At 41.7% G+C, this 21,246-nt stretch overlaps 1 protein-coding gene across 1 annotated transcript in view; it reads right to left on the minus strand.

The window, feature by feature from the left end:
• Window positions 1-6,013: 6,013 nt before the first annotated feature.
• Window positions 6,014-21,246, minus strand: part of LOC122564644 — a 73,100-nt gene continuing 57,867 nt past the window's right edge. The window contains exons 12-14 of the mRNA XM_043719735.1: window positions 18,205-18,284; window positions 17,747-17,822; window positions 6,014-6,129 (exon numbers count right to left, since the gene is read on the minus strand). Coding sequence (XP_043575670.1) covers window positions 6,103-6,129; window positions 17,747-17,822; window positions 18,205-18,284 — 183 coding nt within the window. The 3' untranslated portion in view covers window positions 6,014-6,102. The remainder of the gene's footprint in view (window positions 6,130-17,746; window positions 17,823-18,204; window positions 18,285-21,246) is intronic.

Consider the following 21,246-nt stretch of genomic DNA (forward strand, 5'->3'; position numbering starts at 1 on the left):
CTTTGATTTAGAACTTTAACTATTAGATCTGGTCTATCCTTTTCCATCACTATCTTAAAACAACATCCGCCATAGAGTCATAGAGATGTACAGCATGGAAACAGACCCTTCGGTCCAACCCATCCACGCCGACCAGATATCCCAACCCAATCCAGTCCCACCTGCCAGCACCTGGCCCATATCCCTCCAAACCCTTCCTATTCATATACCCATCCAGATGCCTTTTAAATGTTATAATTGTACCAGCCTCAAGATCCCATTGTACTCTGAGGTAACAATGGCAGCTCGTTCCATACAGACACCACCCTCTGCGTGAAAAAATTACTCCGTAGGTCTCTTTTATACCTTTCCCCTGTTATCCTAAACCTGTGCCCTCTAGTTCTAGACTCCCCCACCCAGGGAAAAGACTTTGTCTATTTATCCTATCCATGCCCCTCATAATTTTATAAACCTCAATAAGGTCTTCCACACTCCTGGGAAAACAGCCCCATCCTATTCAGCCTCTCCCTATAGCTCAGATCCTCCAACCTTGGCAACACCCTTGTAAATCTTTTCTGAACCCTTTCAAATTTCACAACACCCTTCCATTAGGAAGGAGACCAATATTCCAAAAGTGGCCTAACCAATGTCCTGTACAGCTGCAGCATGACCAGCCAACTCCTATACCCAATGCACTGACTAATAAAGGAAAGCATTCCAAATGCCTTCTTCACTATGCTATCTAGCTGTGACTCTACTTTCAAGGAGGTATGAACCTGCACTCCAAGGTCTCTTTGTTCAACAACACTTCCTCGGACCTTACCATTAAGTGTATAAGTCCTGCTCCGATTTACTTTTCCAAATGCAGCACCTCGCATTTATCTAAATTAAATTCCATCTGCCACTCAGCCCATTTGATCAAGATCCAGTTGTGCTCTGAGGTAAACTTCTTCGCTGTCCATGACACCTCCAATTTTGGTGTCATCAGTAAACTTACTAACTACACCTCCTATGTTCACAAAAAGGACGAAAAGTAATGGACCCAGCACCGATCCTTGTGGCACACCACTGGTCATAGGCCTCCAGTCTGAAAACTCTCCACCACCACCCTCTGTCTTCTACCATCCAAATGGCTAGTTCTGTATCCAAATGGCTAGTTCTCCCTGTATTCCGTGAGATCTGACCTTGCTAACCAGTCTCCCATGGGGAACCTTGTTGAACGCCTTATTGAAGTTCACATAGATCACATCTATTGCTCTACCCTCATCAATCCTCTTTATTACTTCTTCAAAAATCTCAATCAAGTTAGATAATAACATTTAGCATTTGATTAATATAGTCTTCACAAATAGAACATTAGCAGCTACGTATAAGACACAGATAATAACATTTAAGACTTGATTAATGTTGTACGCATAAGAAGAATATCTCCCACTAGATAGTTGTTTAATCAATAACTATAATTTCCAAATTAATTATAGATCCACATATATTCAAAAGATTACTAAAAGCATTAAAGGAAAAGTTTCAAATCAGTTCAGGCAGTAAAAGTAGTCCATGATATCATTGCTGGGAGAAATGAATAAAGTCATGAAGTGATCAGCAAGTTCGAATTATTTGGCAGTTAACATGGTGCAGCTGGCAAATATTACTTGAATACAGTATCCATTGTTAAAAGCCTCAAGAAGGGAAATAAGAGTCTGGAAAACATCATGAAGGACCAGGGGGGTGGGGGCTGAAGGACGAGGCAAGCTTGAATTGTATAAAATACTGTACCAGACAGCAAATTACAAAGGGATAATTTAGTTTCGCTGACCAATAGTAATCAGGGTGGGGGGTGAGGGTTGTGTGCACACACTAAGTTTAAAGTGTATAAGTTAAGACATTTCGAAGCTTTGTGTGTGCCATACTGCTAAGAAAATCTGAAGTTGTAATGAGTTGTACCAAAATAAAGTTGTACCTGAATCTACCACCAGACGCAGACCCTCATCTGAAAATATGAGATCTAGCAACTACTGACCCTGCGTGTCCTCTCTGCTGCCTACTTACTCACTTGAGAAACCACACTGCTATTCACTGATCAGGACCAGCAAAGACATCAGCTATTGCATCCAATTCCATCTCACTGAATCCCTCCTTTTTTGTCACAGGAGGAGAAAATGGCCCATAATAAGGTAGAAAGATGGACAGTGGAATGCCTGACATTTAGGTCATCATCTCCTGTGAAGAAAGAACCCTGGTTCTCACAGGAGAGCATTGCGACCACTCCAATGGGGATGCCAATACATCTGTATCTCACCAACTGAGTAAATACCAGTCCTCATTCCATTGCAACCTTCATATTAACTCCACTATCAGTGACATTTATTAATCGTCACTGGCCATGTTACCTTCTGTTGGGTGGCACGGTGGCTCAGTAGTTAGCATTGCTGCCTCACAACAGTAGGGATCTGGGTTTGATTCCACCCTTGGGCAACTGTCTGTGTAGAGTTTGCATGTTCTTTCCATGTCTGCGTGGGTTTCCTCTGGGTGTTCTAGCTACCTCCCACAGTCACAGAGATGTGCAGGTTAGGTGGATATGCAATTGCCTATAATGCCCAAGTATGTGTAAAATAGATGGATTATCCATGTGAAATACACGGTGGGGAAGTGGGATGTCCTTTGGAGGATCAGTGTGGACATGATGGGCTGAGTGGCCCTGCTTCCACACCATAGGGATTCTTTGTTCACTCTTTTGTATGTTGGCAAGTTGGAATAGGATATAGCCACTGGGCAGTCAAAAGGGCTGACCCCCCAAAAATGGACCTCTATGATCTTTTGGAGTGAAGAGTTCTGAGTAAGCACGGGCAATGCTGCTTCCTTCAGACACCGCAGTGGGTTATGTAATCGAACTTGGAGCTGGGAGCACACGTATCCGCAGCTAGCCGAGGGCACTGGGATCTGGAATGTTTTTTAACCCCAAACTTGAAACCAAATTTTGTTAGAATTCCTTTACATATTTTTGTTAGACGAGTGGCTTTTTAACAAGTGGAATTTCTTTTTGAATGCCGGTAATGTGTCAATATTCAAAATCGAAAGCATAGAACAAAAAAGTCTTTGGGTCAACGAACAGAAACTCTTCCCGGATCAGTGGTGCTGGAAGACCAGCCTCTGCAGTCATTGTTTTTACCCCGAAAGACTCTTCCCGCCGGGAAACTTTGCCAGTCCTTCAGTGGAACAACTTTACCGCCCCGAAATGAAACCAACCGAGCAATAAGCTCAACCGCCATGGTTAGTCTATACAGTCAACAGATTGAAATGACTTTACCTGGTACAGTGCCCTGTAGTGACCCTGGAGGCTATTGGGACTCTCTCTGAGACACGCGCTACCTCCTCTGTTACAGGCGCGGTTGCTTAGGAACGGAGGACGCGCTCTCGAGTTCAGAACTTGCACCTTTCATTGTGAAAACTTTTTTGTCCAAACACAGAAAACAGGCAAAAAAAACACGAGAGACAATCGAGAATCCCCTCACTGAGGCAGTAAGGGCAGCCACCTCACAATACATTACTCAATCTCTCAGCCGTGCATTGTTGCCCTACGGCCTCTCTCTGTGCTGTAACCCTTTCAATTCCATTGCAGTAGTCTCAACCTTGGCGGGGATGGCACACACCTCTCAGCCAGCAAGGTTGTACCTTCAGATCCTACTCGTTACTTAAGCAGAAACATCTAGGCTAACATATCTGTGCAGTCCTGAGAGAGTGCTGATTGGTCACAAATCCAACCTTTCAGCCAGCCAGCTTGGAGAATTCTCTGCAATTGTTGAGGCCAAAGCATTGAATGTTTTCAAGGAGTTAGATATGGTTTCCAGGGCTAAAGAGATTAACGGATGTGGAAAGAAAGTGGGCTCAGGCTATTGAGTTGGGATGATCAAGCATGACTATATTGAATGGCAGGCACAAAGGGCCGAACAGCCTACTCCTGCTCCTATTTACTATGTTAAATTGAGGCTCCATTTAGCTCTTTCAAGTGGAAATGCAAGACTGCTTCACACTCCACAGTTTCTCTCCTAGTTGCCCAATTCAATTTAATTTTGTGATATTCTTTAGCTCACTTGATCTCCTGATTACTCAACTAAGTGATCCGTTGATATAATTGTTATTTTGAATGGTTATTGTCCCAAGGCCTTCAAAAAGGGACATTTGCAGTGTTATAGTGTAGGGGTTGGTATGCTCTTCGGAGGGTCAGCGAAGACTCAATGGGCTGAATGGACTGCTTTCACACTGAAAGGATTCTATGAAAAATTCTATCTTCAAGCCATCTATTTTCAGAATTTTAGTCACCTTATTGCCCGCCTTAGCCAAAATCTTTTTCTGGTTCCTGCAGTCAGGCATCAATCTTTCTAGCATAGTACAACCATGCCTTGGGTCAGTTACAAATAACACATTTTCTGGCAAGTACGTTATTTTGATCTCCCTAAATGATTCCTCAGAGGGAGCTTAATTTCTCTAATTGGGAACAAATTCAGCGATGAATTATGAAATTAGAGTTAGAACAGAAATCAGGAAGCATTTTTTCACCTAAACGGTAATGGAAATCTGGCATTCTGTGCCATACAGGGCTGTGAATTCTGGAACAGTTGGAGCTTTCAAAATTGTAATCAATGTGATGGGTATCTCAACAGAGTACAGATGAGCATGTTTGGGAATAGCCTAATCCTTTTCTTAATATAGTCCACTGCACCATCTCTCTCAACATATTATCAGCCGCTTGAATGCCAACTCCTGATAGAGCAATCCCACAGAGTTAGTTCCATAACCTCACTCTATCCATACAAGCCTGCAAAGTAAATTCCTTCAAAGGTTATAATTGTTTAGCATAATTTCCCAACTCTTTTATTCAATTGTTGAGTTGTTGGAGATTAGGCATCTCCAGGACAGGTCTGCAGGAGTTCCTCAGGGGAATATCCTCGGCCCATCATCTTCAGTTGCCTTGTTAATGACCTTCCCTCAATCATGAGTTTGGAAGTGAGGATGTTCGCCAATGATTGTACCATATTCAGCAGCATTCACAAATCTTCAACAATAATGCCAATGCCCATTCACAGGATATGCAAGAACATCAACATGGTGTGACATAGGAATTGGGATTGAGATTATGTTCTTTGGTGGAATACAGTTGGTTCTGCTTTAACGTGTGTTTATAAAATGCAAATTGGCTATAACACGATTGAAGAATTTAGACCATTATTTGTAGATCACAAACTTTCCTTACAATTGGCTACCACACAATTCTGGCCCCACTAGTTAAACAGTGCTGTATTATGAGATTTTTTTATAATGGGGGATTGCATGGGAATGGAACTATTGCATTATGTCAGAATAGGTTGTGCATAAGTGGTCATGGAAGAAAAAGCAGTAAAAGGTACAGAATCTTACATGCATAGTTGTGGTGGGAACTTTCCTAGTTTATTTACTGCCTTCATCCTTCCATAATTTGAGAACATTATAGACAATCAGTAATTTATGATTGGATAATTGCTTAGTAGTGAAATATGATAAAGCTAAAAATCACACTACACCAGGTTATAGTCCAACAGGTTTATTTGTAAGCACTAGCTTTCAAATAAATCTGTTGGACTATAACCTGGTGTTGTGTGATTTTTAACTTTGTCCACCTCAGTCGAACACTGGCTCCTCCAAATCTTGAAATAAGATAGGTTAGTTGCCTTGTCATTCCAGTTCCTTCCCAATCCTTGTTCAGCCCATATCCTGTATGATAGCAATGCCATTATGGTTAGCTTTTTACAAACATATGGAAGGTAAACTTTCAGACGCTGCAGACCTGATGAACTTATCAAATAGTTTTAAATATATGTCTCTTTGACACCAGAGTCTGAGCCAACAGACCAGCAATGTAGCACCGTAGAAATGAGTTTGCTACTAATACACGTCTAAGAGGGGCCAGGAAATACAATAACTGTATTATGGAAATAATATCTTTATTAAAGTTAGCTTAAAAGTCAAAACAATGCAGCTAAACATATCAACAGGCAGAACAATTTACAACAGATTTTGTAGAACTCCACTTATTATAAAACAGGTTGATTAGTTCCATTCTAACAAAATGTCTCTACAGGCATGAAGTTATCTCCCAAAGCAGCTTGTGCCCTTCTGCAAAATAAAAAAAACAATCAAAGTTCTGAATTTATTGCATATAATAAGCTTATTTTAAAATTTTCCCAATGTGCGACAAATGAACATGTTAAGAATTTCCAACCCTTAACATTTATTCTTTCAAGTAAGGCAGATTAAGATGTGTCGAAACCATGCAATTTAATACCCAGTGAGATTATTCCTAAATTGGCTCATCTGAGTCAGTTCAGTGTACTTGCTGTTCATCAGGTTATGATAATAACACATGAATGCAGTGTAGTGCTAGTCACTGTTTATTTTTCATTGTGCACTATATTCTTCTAATTACCTATTCTGAGTGACATACAAGAAGTCTCCAGGTTACAAACAAGTTTTGTTTTTTTTGCTGTTCGTAAACTGAATTTGTGTGCAAGTCAGAACAGATATGGGCTAATTAGTCTGCCCGTTTGTTAGGACGAAACATCGTACATAACTTGGATTTTAAAAAATAATTTTTAAAAATGAGAAGCCGGAGGTCGGTTCTTAAGTACAGGACATTCGTAAGCCAGGCGTTCATAACCAAGGGACTTCCTGTATTGGAGGATATATCAGATGGGAAGGGCTAACTTATACTTTAAAGTAATTGATAACACTTGTGCCATCTGATTTTTATGGTACAGGTGCAATCAGCAATTCACATTTTCCAGAGTATTTGAGTGCAGGAACAAAGAAATCTTGCTTCAGTTGTATAGAACACTGGTGATTGACCTAAAATTTTATGGACAGTGCTCATCCCTTTGCCTGATGAAGGACATACTTGCCAAAGAGGGATTCTTGGGTTAGTGAGACTGACCTATGATTTGAGATTGAGGAGACTGGTCTGATTTTTTATTCACTTAATGTGGGCATCCCTGGCTGGCCGACATTTATTGCCTGTCCTTAGGTGGTCTTGAGAAGGTGGTGGTAAGCTGCCTTCTTGAACCACTGCAGTTAATGTGCTGTAGGTAGATGGACTACAGTCTGTTCGACTTTAATGTGATTCAGAAATTTAGACTGTTATTCATAGAATGCGAATTTTCCTTCCCTGTATTGGTTCTAACTCGAATCTGGCCCCATTAGTTTAAATGATTCTGCTATTGTGCAATTTTCTGATAATATGAAATCGCACAAGAACAGACTAATCGCATTATATCAGAACCGACGGATACTGTTAAGGAGAGAATTTGAAGATTTTGACCGAGCAACAGTGAAGGAACATTGCTATATTTCCAAGTCAGGATGGTGTGTAACTTGGAGAGGAATTTGCAGGTGGTGGTATCCCATGTATCTGTTGCCCTTGTCCTTCTAGATGGAAGTGATCACAGGTTTGGAAGATGCTCTCTAAGGATATTTGGTTATTTTTTGCAGTGTATCTTGTAAGCTTGGCATCAGTAAGCTGGTATTGTTGAGTGGGTACTGCTTGATAGCACTATTCATTGAATCCCTAGAATGCATAAAGAGTCCATTTGGCCAATCGTGTCTGCATAGATCCACCAAAGAGAATCCCACCGACACTACTGAGCAATTTAGCATTGCTAATCCACCTAACCAGCACATCTTTGGGAGGAAACTGGAGCACCTGGAGAAAACCCACGTAGACATGGGGACAATATGCAAACTCCACACAGACAGTTGCCCATGGCTGGAATACAACCGGGGTCCCTGGTGCTGACCTAGCAAAATGTGGCAGAGTAGGATGCTCCCGCTGGAGCTCCTGTGCTCTGCCTGTTCTTTTTCCGTTATTTTCTCTTTTTTAATTCTGCTCTCCCCTCAGCACTGGAGGTGAATACTGGTGCAGTAGCTGACATTGGAAGCAAGTCCCCAGAGCAGTACATGAGCTGTGAGCCCTGGAAACATCGAGCAGTGAGCCCTACAACAGTGTGTTTGCTGTGAACCTCATAACAGCGCAGGCAGTGAGCCCTGATACAGGGCAGGGAGTCTTGGGCAGAGACCAGCGCGGGGAGGCATTCCTGACACTCACCTTGCAGCAGCTGATTGCCGGTACAGAGCAGTCCAGGGCTTGGTGAAGGGTGGGGAAGGTTGTTGGACTGGGGTCTGGCGCGGGCGGTCAGACCATGTTAAGACGCCTTGTACTCAGATGTTACACTGTAATGTCTATTTGAAATTTCTTACCTTACTGCAATGTCAAACCTTTAATGGTATCCTATTTTTAACTTATTTTTCAACTCTGTAAGTAATGCAATTAGTTTTATTTCTCTGCTGCATCCAAGAATTGTACCAAGGTACCTGTACCTAAGATGTCACCACAAAATGGTATACATTGTAAAAGTTTTTTCTCTGTCCTCCTACAGTGGGGTACATGTGAAAGTAAAAGTATATTGTATTTTATTGTGAGGCAGCAATGCTAACCACAGAGCCATCGCCCACCTTCCACCACTTTACTAATGATTGAGTAGATAGGATGGTAATTGGACGGATTAAACTTGTCCTGCTTTTTATGTACAGGATATTCCTGGGCAATTTTCCATATTGTCAGATAAATGCCAGTATTGTAACTGTACTGGAAAAGCTTAGTTATGGGAGTGATAAGATCTGGAGCTCTAATCTTCTGTATTATTGTTGGAATGCTGTCAGAGCCCAGTAGCCTTTGAGTATCCAAGGTCATACAGTCCTACAGTAGAGAGACAGGCCCTTTGGCCCAAACTGGACCATGCGAGCCAAAATGTCTGTTCAGGCGAACCCCATTTCCCTGCACTTGGTGCGTATCCTTTTAATCCTTTCCTATCCATGTATTTGTCCAAATGCCTTTTAAATTAGATTAGATTACTTACAGATTACTGACAGTGTAGAAACAGGCCCTTCGGCCCAACAAGTCCACACCGACCAGCCGAAGCGCAACCCACCCAGACCCATTCCCCTAATTTACCCCTGCACCTAACACTACGGGCAATTTAGTGTGGCCAATTCACCTGACCTGCACATTTTTGGACTGTGGGAGGAAACCGGAGTACCCGGAGGAAACCCACGCAGACACGGGGAGAATGTGCAAACTCCACACAGTCAGTCGCCCGAGGCAGGAATTGAACCCAGGTCTCTGGCGCTGTGAGGCAGCAGTGCTAACCACTGTGCCACCGTGTTAATGTACTTGCCTCAGCCGCTTCCGCTGGGAGCTCATTCCATATGCGTATCACCCTTTTATTCTTTCACTTCTAACCTAAAACCGATGCCCTCTGGTCCTCAATTCCCCAACTCTGGGAAAAAGACTGAGTGCATTCACCCTATTCATGCCTCTGTAAGGTCACCCCCTCAGTCTCCTAAACTTTAAAAAAAAAAGTCCTAGTTTGTCCAACCGCTCTCTATAACTTACACCATTGGGTGAAGGCAACATCCTCCTAAATTTCCTCTGCACACTTTCCAGCTTAAAAACAAGGTAACCGAATCCAAACACAATCCTCCAAGTGCAGCCACACCAATGTCCTGTATAACTGCAACATAACTTCCCAACATCTATTTTCAGTGCCCCGACTGACTGCCCTCTCTAACCATTTCTTGATATCACATGAGATGAACCAAATTGGCTGGAGACTGGCAAGTGTGAGGTATGGGACCACTGGAGGAGGCTGAAGTTATCTACTTGGCACTTCTGGCTGAAGATTGCTGCAAATGCTGCAGCCTTGTCTCTTGCACAGCTCTGCTGGGCTCTTCCATCATTGAAGATGGGGATATTTGTAGAGCCTCCTCCTCCAGTGAGTTATTTATTTGACTGCTATCATTCATGACTGGATGTGGCAGGACTGGAGAGTTTAGATCAGATCTATTTGTTGTGAAATTACTTAGCTCTGTCTATCACTTGCTGCTTATGCTGTTTGGCGCCGAAGTAGTCCTGTCTGGTAGCTTCACCAGATTGACACCTCACTTTTAGGCATGCCTGGTTCTGCTCCTGGCATACCCTCCTGAACTTCCCATTGATTCAACATCGATCCCTTGACAAATGGTAATGTTACAGTGGTGGATATGCCGGGCTATGTGGCTGCAGATTGTGTTATGTACAATTCTGCTGCTGTTGATAGCCTACAGTGCCTCATGGATGCCCAACCATGAGTTGCTAAATGTTTGAAGTTTGTCCCATTTAGTACAGTGATAATGCCACAGATCACAATGGAGAGTATTCTCAATGTGAAGGGGGGAATTTTGTCTCCACAAGGGCTGTGCAGTGGTCACTCTTATCGACACATATCATGGACAGATCCAACTGCAGCTGGCAGATTGGTAAGGATGAGATCAAGTATGTTTTTCCCTCTTGTTAGTTCCCTCACCATCTGCCAAAGACCCAGTCTAGGAGCCAAGTCCTTTAGGACCCAACCAGCTCGATTAATAGTACTGCTGCTGAGCCACACATTGAAATCCCCATCAAATTACATTTTGTGCCCATGCCATCTCAGTGCTTCCCCCAAGTGTTGTTCAATAGGAAGGAGCATTGATTCATTGGGCAAGGGAGGACAGTACATTGTAATCAGCAGGAGGTTTCCTTGCGCATGTTTAACCTGATGCCATGAGACTTCATGCGGTCAATGTTGAAGTCTCATAGGACAACTCCTTCCTTACAATATATCATTATAGTCCTAGGTTGGGCCTGTTGTAGCGGTGGGACAGGACATATCGAAGAATGGTGATGATGGTGCCTGCAGAATTGTCTGTAAGACATGATGTTGTGAGTATGATTATGTCAAGCTTTTGCTTAACTAGCCCGTGAGATAGCTCTCCCAATTTTGGCATTAGCCCCCAGATGTTAGTAATGAGGACTTTGCGAGGTTGACAGGGCTGTTTTTGTCATTGTCGTTCCTGGTGCCTAGGTCAATGCCAAGTGGTCAGTCCAATTTCATTTCTTTGTTGAACTTAATAGTGATTGTTCCAACTGAGTGGCAATAGGCCATTCCAGAGGGCAGTTAAGAGTCAACCACATTACTTTGGATGTGGAATCACATGTAGGCCAGACCAGGTGAGAATGGCATCCTGAAGGTTATTAATGAAACAGATGGGTTTTTCCAAAAATCAACATGGTCATTAGTAAATGATAAATTACAGATATTTTTATTGAATTCAAATTTCATCATCTGCCATGAATTTGGTACCTGAACCAAACTAGGGAGGCAAAGACCCTAAACGCTTTTAAAAAGTACCTGGATCTGAATCTTAGGTACTGTAAGCTGCAGAACTAGGGACTATGTGCAGGAAGATGGAATTAGAAAGAGCATCTTTCTTTGGATTGGCATGGACATATGGGCCAAATGCCCCTGTTCTGTGCTGTTCTCATTTCTATGGTTTTATGACATAATTTGACAGAATTAGCTGAGTTTCTGGATTAATGGTCTAGTGATAACACCATTAGGCCATCACTTTTGAGAGTGTCCTGCTCTGGGCTTCCCAGCATCATGCCGTGGCTGGGAAACCCGGAGTGGGTCACTCTCGGCGACATGGTATAGACTAGGCATGGCGATAGTATACACTTTTCACTGAATAGTGACAGTAAAGAATACTCATTCTATTCATTCATTTTCTGCAGTTTAGAAGAATGTGGAACTTACAAAATTCTTAAAGGGATTGACAGAATAGGTGCAGAAATGAAGTTTCTCCCGATTGTGGTGTCGACAACTAGGAGAAATAGTCTCAAGATAAAAGGCAACACATTTAGGACTGAGGTAGACTCATAGAGATGTACAGCACAGAAACAGACCCTTCGGTCTAACTCGTCCATGCCAACCAGATATCCCATACCAATCCAGTTCCACCTGCCAGCACCCGGCCCATATCCCTCCAAACCCTTCCTATTCATTTACCCATCCAGATACCTTTTAAATGTTGCCTCCACCACACCTCTGGCAGCCCATTCCACACACGCACCACCTCTGCATGAAAAAGTTGCCCCTTAGGTCTCTTTTATATCTTGCCCCTCTCAACCTAAACCTATGCCCGCTAGTTCTGGACTCCTCTACCCCAGGGAAGAGACTTTGTCTATTTATCCTATCCATGCTCCTCATGATTTTGTAAACCTCTATAAGGTCACCCCCCTCAGCCTCCGACGCTCTAGGGAAACAACCCTAACCTATACAACTTCTCCCTATAGCTCAAATCCTCCAACTCTGTCAACATCCTTATAAATCTTTTTTGAACCCTTTCAAGTTTCACAACATCCTCCCGATAGGAAGGAGACCAGAACTGCATGCGATTTTCCAAAAGATGCCAAACAAATATCCTGTACAGCCACAACATGACCTCCCAATTCCTGTACTCAACACTCTGACCAATAAAGGAAAGCATACTAAACACCATCTTCACTATCCTATCTACCTCGACTTTACTTTCAAGGTGCTATGAACTTGCGCTCCAAGGTCTCTTTGTTCAGCAATATTTCCCAGGCCCTTACCATTAAATGTATAAATCCTACCAAGATTTGCTTTCCCAAAATGCAACACCTTGCATTTATCTAAATTAAACTCCCATCTGCCACTTCTCAGCCCATTGGCCTATCTGAACAAATCCAGTTGTAATCTGAGGTAACCTTCTTCGCTGTTCACTACGTCTCCAATTTTGGTGTCATCTGCAAACTTACGAACTATATCTCTTACGCTCGCATCCAAATCATTTATATAAATGACGAAAAGTAGTGGACCCAGCACTGATCCTTGTGGAACTCCACTGGTCATAGGCCTCCAGTCTGAAAAACAACCTTCCACCACCACCCTCTGTTTCTATCTTTGAGCCAGTTTGTATCCAAATGGCTAGTTCTCCCTGTATTTCATGAGATCTAACCTTGCTAACCAGTCTCCCAAGGGGAACCTTGTTGAATGCCTTACTGAAGTCCATATAGATCACATCCACTGCTCTGCCCTCATCAATCTTCTTCACGTAGAGGAATCTCTTCAGTCAGAAGGCAATGTTTGGAATTCTCTATCACAGGAGACTAAAAGCTCACAGACTGAAAGCTCAAGAGGTTGATTGATTCCCAGTTAATAATTACATTAAGGAATATGGGGATAGTATGGCATTGAAGCAGATGATCAACCATGATCTACAATGCTGGAGCTTGAGGGTCTGAATGGCTTACTCCTGCGTATACACGCAACAAAGATAAAAACAAGCAAGAAAATTTGGGATCTGTGGCCTGCTGCGTGTTAGACTAAAGTAGAGAGCACCACATCACTGAAAACTACATGGACAATAACCTTTAATTTAAAGCTGACATCTGTTCTGTATGTACAGATAAAAGTAAAAAAAAACTTGTATTGCTTCCATAATTTTGCAGTGTTCAAATGCACAGAAGTCAGATTGCAAAGAACAGGGGAACAGAAGCCCAGCACTGGGATGACTACCCATTTACTGACAACTTTGTCCCACTAAATAAAATGAAGGTAAACCTGTTTTTCTAATCTTTCATCAAAAAGCACCTAGATCCAATGTGCAAAAATGAACAATATTATGATCTGAGGTTAAAGTATATTTGCAAAATGACTCTGGACTGAAGCTTCGATTGACAATAATAGGTTAAACTCAACTTAAAAATGAACGTAGGTTGCAGATCTAAGTTCTCAGGGAGTACAAGACCAGTGCTATGTGCATTTACAGTTGCCCTTTTGCCCTGTTGCGTTCATATTGATTTTATGCTCAATATGCAAAGGCAATAAACAATAATGAGCTCAGTTTTCCACTGTATAGAAAGCATGTTCCATTCATATCATAGTGGTACAGTACAGAAACATCTTTCGGTCCAACTAGTCCGTGCCAACCATAATCCCAAACTAAACTAGTCTGCGTTGGCCCACATCCCACCAAACATTTCTTTTGATGTACTTATCCAAATGTCTTTTAAACATTGTAACTCTACCCACATTCACCACTTCCTCTGGAAGTTCATTCCACACATGCACCACTCTCAAAAGTCTTTTTTAAATCTCTCTTCTCTCACCTTAAATATATACCCCTAGTCTTGAAATCACACCATCCGTTGGAAAATCCATTCACCGTATTTGTACCCCTCTTGATTTTATAAGCCTTTGTAGGGTCACCTCTTAAACTCCTATGCTCCAGTGAAAAAAGTCCCAGCCTATCCAGCCTCTCCTTAAAACTCAAATCCTCCAGCAACATCCTTTGCAAATCTTTTCTGAACCCTCTTCAACTTAATAATATCCTCCTACTATAGGACAACAGAACTGTAAACAGCACTCCAGAAGAGGCCTCACCAATGTTCTGTATAACCTCAACATACGTCTCAACTCCAATACTAAAAAGGTGTGAGCTATGAAGGCAAGTGTGCTTCTTAACCGCCCTACCTACCTAAGATGCAAACTTCAAAGAATTATGTACCTGAATCCCTGGGTCCCTCTGTTCTACAACACTACCCAATACACTACTTTTAATTGTATAAGTCCTGCCTTTGTTTGTTTTACCAAAATGGAATACCTTGCATTTATCCAAACTAAACTATATCTGCCACTCGTCAACCCATTGACCAAATGATCAAGATCTCTTTGTAATATTAGATAATCTTCTTCATTTTTCACTCTCCCACCAATATTGATGTCATCCGCAAACTTAGAAACCATGTCTTCTATATTGTTATCTCCATTATTTATATAAATGACAAACAAATGTGGACTCAGCACCGATCCCTGTGGAATACCGCTGGTAACAGGCCTCCAGTCCGAAAAACAACCCTCCACGATCACACTTTGTATCCTGCAATTAAGCTAATTTTCTATTCAATTGGCAAGCTCACCCTGAATCTCATGTGATCTAATTTAAGTAATTAGTCTACCATGCGAAACTTTGTCAAAGGTTTTACTAAAGTCTAAGTAAACAATGTCTACTGCTGTGCCCTCATCAATTTTCTTGGTTACCTCTACAAAAAAGTCAATCAAGTTTGTAAGACATGATTGCTCTCGCACAAAACCATGCTGATTATCCCTAATCATTCTTTGCCTCTTCAAATGCACATAAATTCTATCTTTCAGAATCATCTCCAGCAACGTATCCACCATCGATGTCAGTCTCACAGGTCTGTTGTTCCCTGGCTTCTCCTTACATCCCTCCTTAAAAAGTACAACATTAGCCACTGTCCAGTCTCCCACACCTTACTCATAGTTATAAATATTTCTGCAATGGGCCCCGCAATTTCCTCTCTAATCTCCCACAACACCCTGGGATACACATGATCAGGTCCCAGAGATTTATCCATCTTTATATTTTCTAAGACCTCCAGTACTTCCTATTCTATAATGTGAACTGTTTTCAAAACATCAATATTTCTGAGTTCTCTAGCCTCCATTTCTTTCTCCACAGTAAAAAAAGTGACATGAAATATTCATTTAATCTCCTTCCCATCTCCTGAGGTTTAACATAAAGATGACCTTGTTCACCTTTAAGAGGCCCTACTCTCTCTCTCTAGTTGCTCTCTTGGTTTTAATGTACCTGAAGAATCTCTTTTGATTATCCTTAATCTTATCTGCCAAGACTATCTCATATCTCTGGATCAATGGTGCTGGAAGAGCACAGCAGTTCAGGCATCATCCGAGGAGCTTCAGCAAAATCGACGTTTCGGGCAAAAGCCCTTCATCAAGAATAAAGGCTGAGAGCCTGAAGTGTGGATCTGCTCTATCTTCCTGATCCCCTCTTAAGAATGCCCCTACACTCTTTATGCTGTTCAAGATTCATTTGTAAGCAGTTGTCTACATCAAACATTCTTGACAAGAACTTCAATATCTTTATTCATCCATTGTTCTCTTATCCCACCAGGCAAAAGTGAGGACTGCAGATGCTGGAAACCAGAGTTTAGATTAGAGTGGTGCTGGAAAAGCACAGCAGGTCAGGCAGCATCCGAGGAGCAGGAAAATCGACGTTTCGGGCAAAAGCCCTTCATCAGGAAACCTGAAGGGCTTTTGTCCAAAACATCGATTTTCCTGCTCCTCGGATGCAGCCTGACCTGTGCATTTCCAGCACCACTAATCTAAACTCTAATCCCACCAGCCTTACCTTTCACTTTAACAGCAACATAATGACTCTGAACTCTCTGAAAGCCTCCCACACATCAGATGTCCCGATACCTGCAAACAGTCTACTCCAATCAACTTTTGAAAGTTCTTGTCTCATACCCTTAAAATGTGCCTTAGTCCAATTTAAAACTTTAATGTTTATGGAAGGCTTATCCTTTTCCATGACTATTTTAAAACACACAGATTTATGATCACTGTACCCTAAGTGTTCCCCTGTTATCACTTCAGTCACTTGCCCAGCCTTATTACCCAAGAGAAGGTCAAACTTTGCTCCTTTTCTAGTGGGAACATATTGATAAAGAAATTTTTCTTGAACCAATTTTTCACCATCCAAACCTTCAACATTATGGTAGTCCCAGTCAATGTTTGGAAAATTAAAATCACATACTATTACAACCTTATTATTTGTACACATGTCTGAGATCTCTCTACATATTTGTTCCTCAAGTTCTCTCTGACTATTGGGGGTCAATATACAATCCCATCAAGCTGATCATTTCATTTTTATTTCAATTTCAGCCCATATATTTTCACTGTATGATTTTTCAAAAATAGCGAAAAATGGATCAAAATAAAAATCTTATACATCATCCATTCAAATACAAAAAATCCCAGTTTGCAGCTGGGGGAGCAGAAAACAGGCTTCAAGATTTTCATCAGCTGTTTCGTACAGTGAGCAAATATCAAGGGCATATTTGAAGATCCTGACCTTCCTTACTCATCATGCACCACTTCTCAGCAATGCTCAGCAACTTTCTGAGAAGCTCATAGTGAACATCTCATCATAAACAAAACTCACAAGTTCCTATAATTCTCATATCTGAAATTATATCTGTTCAAAAAACTCATACAACTAGTTCTGGTATAACACGTGTTTCGACAGTGCGATTTGGCTATAACGTCGCTGCCGAGTTAGGGAATGGTATTTGGAGAACGCTTACCTCTATTGGCAATAGCAAAATTCCAGTGGGAATCAGTTCGCGCACTTCGTTCTGCGCATGTGCTAAAGTCGTTTTTGTGCACGTGCCAATGTTCTTACCATCCTGCTCATACACCTGTGTCTGTGCATGCGCAACATTTGTGTCTGTTTCTGTGCCATTCTGCACACGCTTTGAAGTTTCTGCATGGTTCTGCACATGTGCGATGTCCATGCCAAAGTCTCTGCGCCATTCTGAGCATGTGTGGGTTAGCGCCAATCTTCATGTTGTTCTGCGCATGCACCAATATCAGCTGCTGATACAGCAGCTTTCTGTGACAGGTACTGTACAGAGAGCAGCTTCCTTACATTTTCTAAGATGTGCTGTGTTAAATTTACTTTTGTTTAATTAATAAATATGATTTGAACCTGCATTCAGATTATGCTATATTTTGCGTTAGACTTTTGGGTGATTTTTGAGCAATCATGAGTAATATCTTTTGCCGGTCTGCCCCAATCTTTTCCCATAGGCTCCACTATTTCTGTTTAGTGATTTTCTATTCAGCAAGGTTTCACTGGAACGCAACTAAGGTATTATAGGAGAACGACCTGTACATCAAACAAATGACAAATTGTTTTGGTAAAAATATTTACAAAAATTTACAATCCACAAAAATTATTACCTTCAACATACCTTCTCTTCTTCTTCCTCATGTTTATTTCTTCTTTTCCAACACAAAAACGGTAGGCATAATATTGTTTGTGTCTCCCTAAAAAGAAACAAAAGTGAGGAGAATGGTATAGCTGAAATATGGTGACTGCAAATAAACTCTATTTTCAAAAATTTCTCAAAATGACCTCCTGAAAGCTAGAATTGTGAAACAGCAAAATATCTCTGCTTACAGGCTCAAATGGACCCTATTTAGAGGGAACAGGTCACTATTTACTTGCTAAACTAATGCAAATACTATGGTGTGTTCTGCAATCATTTTCTTCCTTTTTCCTTCTCCAATTATTTTTTAAAAGTAGATAACTCTTTGAAGGAATTCAGTAAAAATATTGAACATTTAGCACCTGCATGTTGGATCATGAGTGATGCTCTTGAATTGCACTTGTCCATTTACACATTGTACATGAAATTTCAGTACTTACATTTCAGTACTTTCTTCATCTTCATCATCATCAATTTCATCAAACAGCTCCTCAGAATACTTAAGGTCTACATCCAATCCCTATATGAATAAGAGTTCACATTTGAAAGATTCAATACATCATTTCTATCCCTTCCTCCTTTAGATTAGATTAGATTACTTACAGTGTGGAAACAGGCCCTTCGGCCCAACAAGTCCACACCGACCCGCCAAAGCGCAACCCACCCATATCCCTACATTTACCCCTTACCTAACACTACGGGCAATTTAGAATGGCCAATTCACCTGACCTGCACATCTTTGGACTGTGGGAGGAAACCGGAGCACCCGGAGGAAACCCACGCAGACACGGGGAAAATGTCCAAACGCCACACAGTCAGTCGCCTGAGGCGGGAATTGAACCCGGGTCTCTGGCGCTGTGAGGCAGCAGTGCTAACCACTGTGCCACCGTGCCGCCCACCAGGAATCCTTTCCACCTCTCAATGCACTATCAGAAAGAAACCTGTACTCTGTAAACAAGCCTCTGGGCATATCACTTGAAGGCATCTAGACAGACCCTATGTTATCTTTGGTTTTGATAGTTAGTAGCAAAGGGCTACCATTTAACTATGATGAAGATGTGGAGCTGCAAACAGCAGCTGCGCTTTACAGCACTATGGACACCACATAGGGTGTATCAACTCAGTGAATAGTTAGTTCACATGTACAAATGTACTGGCCCAGTTTTTGCATAAGCACAGTAAGATTACTGGCATGCAGATGAAATGCATTCCATCCATGTCTTCCTTCCATGTTTCTTATAAATTATTACATCCATATGTTCAACTGCCCACTGGAACATGTTATATAGAGTCATAGAGATGTACAGCATGGAAACAGACCCTTTGGTCCAACCCGTCCATGCTGACCAGATATCCCAACCCAATCTAGTCCCACCTGCCAGCACCCAGCCCATATCCCTCCAAACCCTTCCTATTCATATACCCATCCAAATGCCTCTTAAATGTTGCGATTGTACCTGCCTCCACCACATCCTCTGGCAGCTCATTCCATACACGTACCACCCTCTGCGTGAAAACGTTGCCCCTTAGGTCTCTTTTATATCACTCCTTCTTCAGTTATGAGAAGTGATTCCATAAAAAAGGGGCCTGACATGACAAACACTGACAGATTGCTTCTCCTGCCTGATGAATAGAGAAACATGGGGCAGGACCTGAGGATAAGGGGTCCATCATTCAAAATTGAACAGCAAAAAATGTCTTCTCCTGGAATTTTAATTCTTTATATTATTTACCCCAGCGAATTATGGATGCTATATATAAAGGAATAGGCCTGTATTCCTGATGAAGGGCTTTTACCCGAAACGTTTATTTTCCTGCTGCTTGGATGCTGCCTGACCTGCTGTGCTTTTCCAGCGCCACTCTAACCCAGACTCAGGTTTCCAGCAACTGCAGTCCTCGTTTTTACCTAGTTGATTTCAACCTTACTGTGAATCCTCTTGCAAGGATGCCTGCGTTGAAGAAGTTCTCCTCCTCCCTAATACTTACCTTTATTAGCTGAGGCATAAAGTTTAAAAGCAGGAATTTTATGTTGGAGCTGTATAAACATTGGTTAGGATACAATTATTGTTTACAGTTCTGGAATCTACAATATAGGAAGATTGTGATAGCACTGGAGAAGGTGCAGAGGAGATTTATCAGGATATTAACAGGCTGGAGAATTTCAGTTATGAAGAGAGATTGAACTGACTGGGGTTGCTTTCCTTACACCATTGGAAATTGAGAGGAGGCACGATTGAGATGTATCAAATTATGAAAGGCAGAAATGAGGTAGACAGGAAGAAACATTTCCTCTGACTGAGGGATTAATGACCAGTGCCATAGACTTAAGTTGTCAATGCTATGGTTCAAGAATTCCTGACATTTATGGCTATCTGCAGTTAAGGAATCAATTGCTCGTGATTCTTTGCTACCTCAACTACTTTCATCTTTGGGTTGTCTGAACAGGTTGCTCATCTCTTAAATAGTTGTGACTTTTCCAGGTCTTACAGCAACAAAGGTGCAACAGCAGACTTCTAAGAATGCAAGTAAATATATGTTTACAGAAGTATGCCACTTCTCTGCCTCCGCATAGATAGCAAGTCATGACAGACCCCTCCCCAGTAAAAGGCATCCCTGTACCTCACAGACCATGTCCTTGCACATCTACAATTTAGAATGTAAATGTGGCATCTGTGTTCTTTTCCAGTAAAATTTATGGAATTAGTGTCACAAATGTGATGCCCAGTTGACACTTCTAAGTTATCTTGTTTGATTACATTACTTTAGCCAGTATGACATGAAAGCAACTTGCGTGTACACTATAAAGGTTGTGATTGCTTTAGACTATAATTAGTCATGTTGCATTCTTCGACAATAAGTTATTTCTTGAAGAAGGGCAATTTGAAAATGGGTGACACTATTTGATCAATGAATGTATGATAACTCCAATTGTCCCAAACAGGTATTCAAATTCAAACAATTTTACTCTGCCCCGAAGAAAAAATAACTTACTCTGTTCACTTTTAATGTGATGCAAACTACTTTGTCTCATGATTATGTAGTTAACGTTAGATGGAGGATGGCAAAAATTTCAAGTCTATGCTTGTGAGTGACTTGCAGGCTTGGTATGAAATGCAAGATGACTCCCCCATCCACAAAATGTTTCCTTCTGTGTTGCTGTCCTTGTGGCCTCTTTGACATTTCAGCCTCCCTGTTAATTTCCATTTAGCCCCTTTACACAACTACTGTTACCAATTTACCCCCAGAGCCTACGGCCTTGTGAACTGCCCTTTAGGCCTACACCATCTCCAGAGCCATAATGCTCCATGAGAAACCTCTCTTGAAGTTGTCTGCCCCCTCCTATAGTCCAAGATGTGCCATTAGTCTATATCAAATTGCCCTCTTTCACTGTAGTCATTTCCTTAGCTGCTCAGCTGATTGAATCCCATCCCCAGAACTGAGATGCTCACTTTCCTGGACTCCACAGACTTCTCCCAGATAAG

The sequence above is a fragment of the Chiloscyllium plagiosum genome, chromosome 30, assembly GCF_004010195.1.
Source record: "Chiloscyllium plagiosum isolate BGI_BamShark_2017 chromosome 30, ASM401019v2, whole genome shotgun sequence".
In the NCBI taxonomy this organism is placed as follows: Eukaryota; Metazoa; Chordata; class Chondrichthyes; order Orectolobiformes; family Hemiscylliidae; genus Chiloscyllium; species Chiloscyllium plagiosum.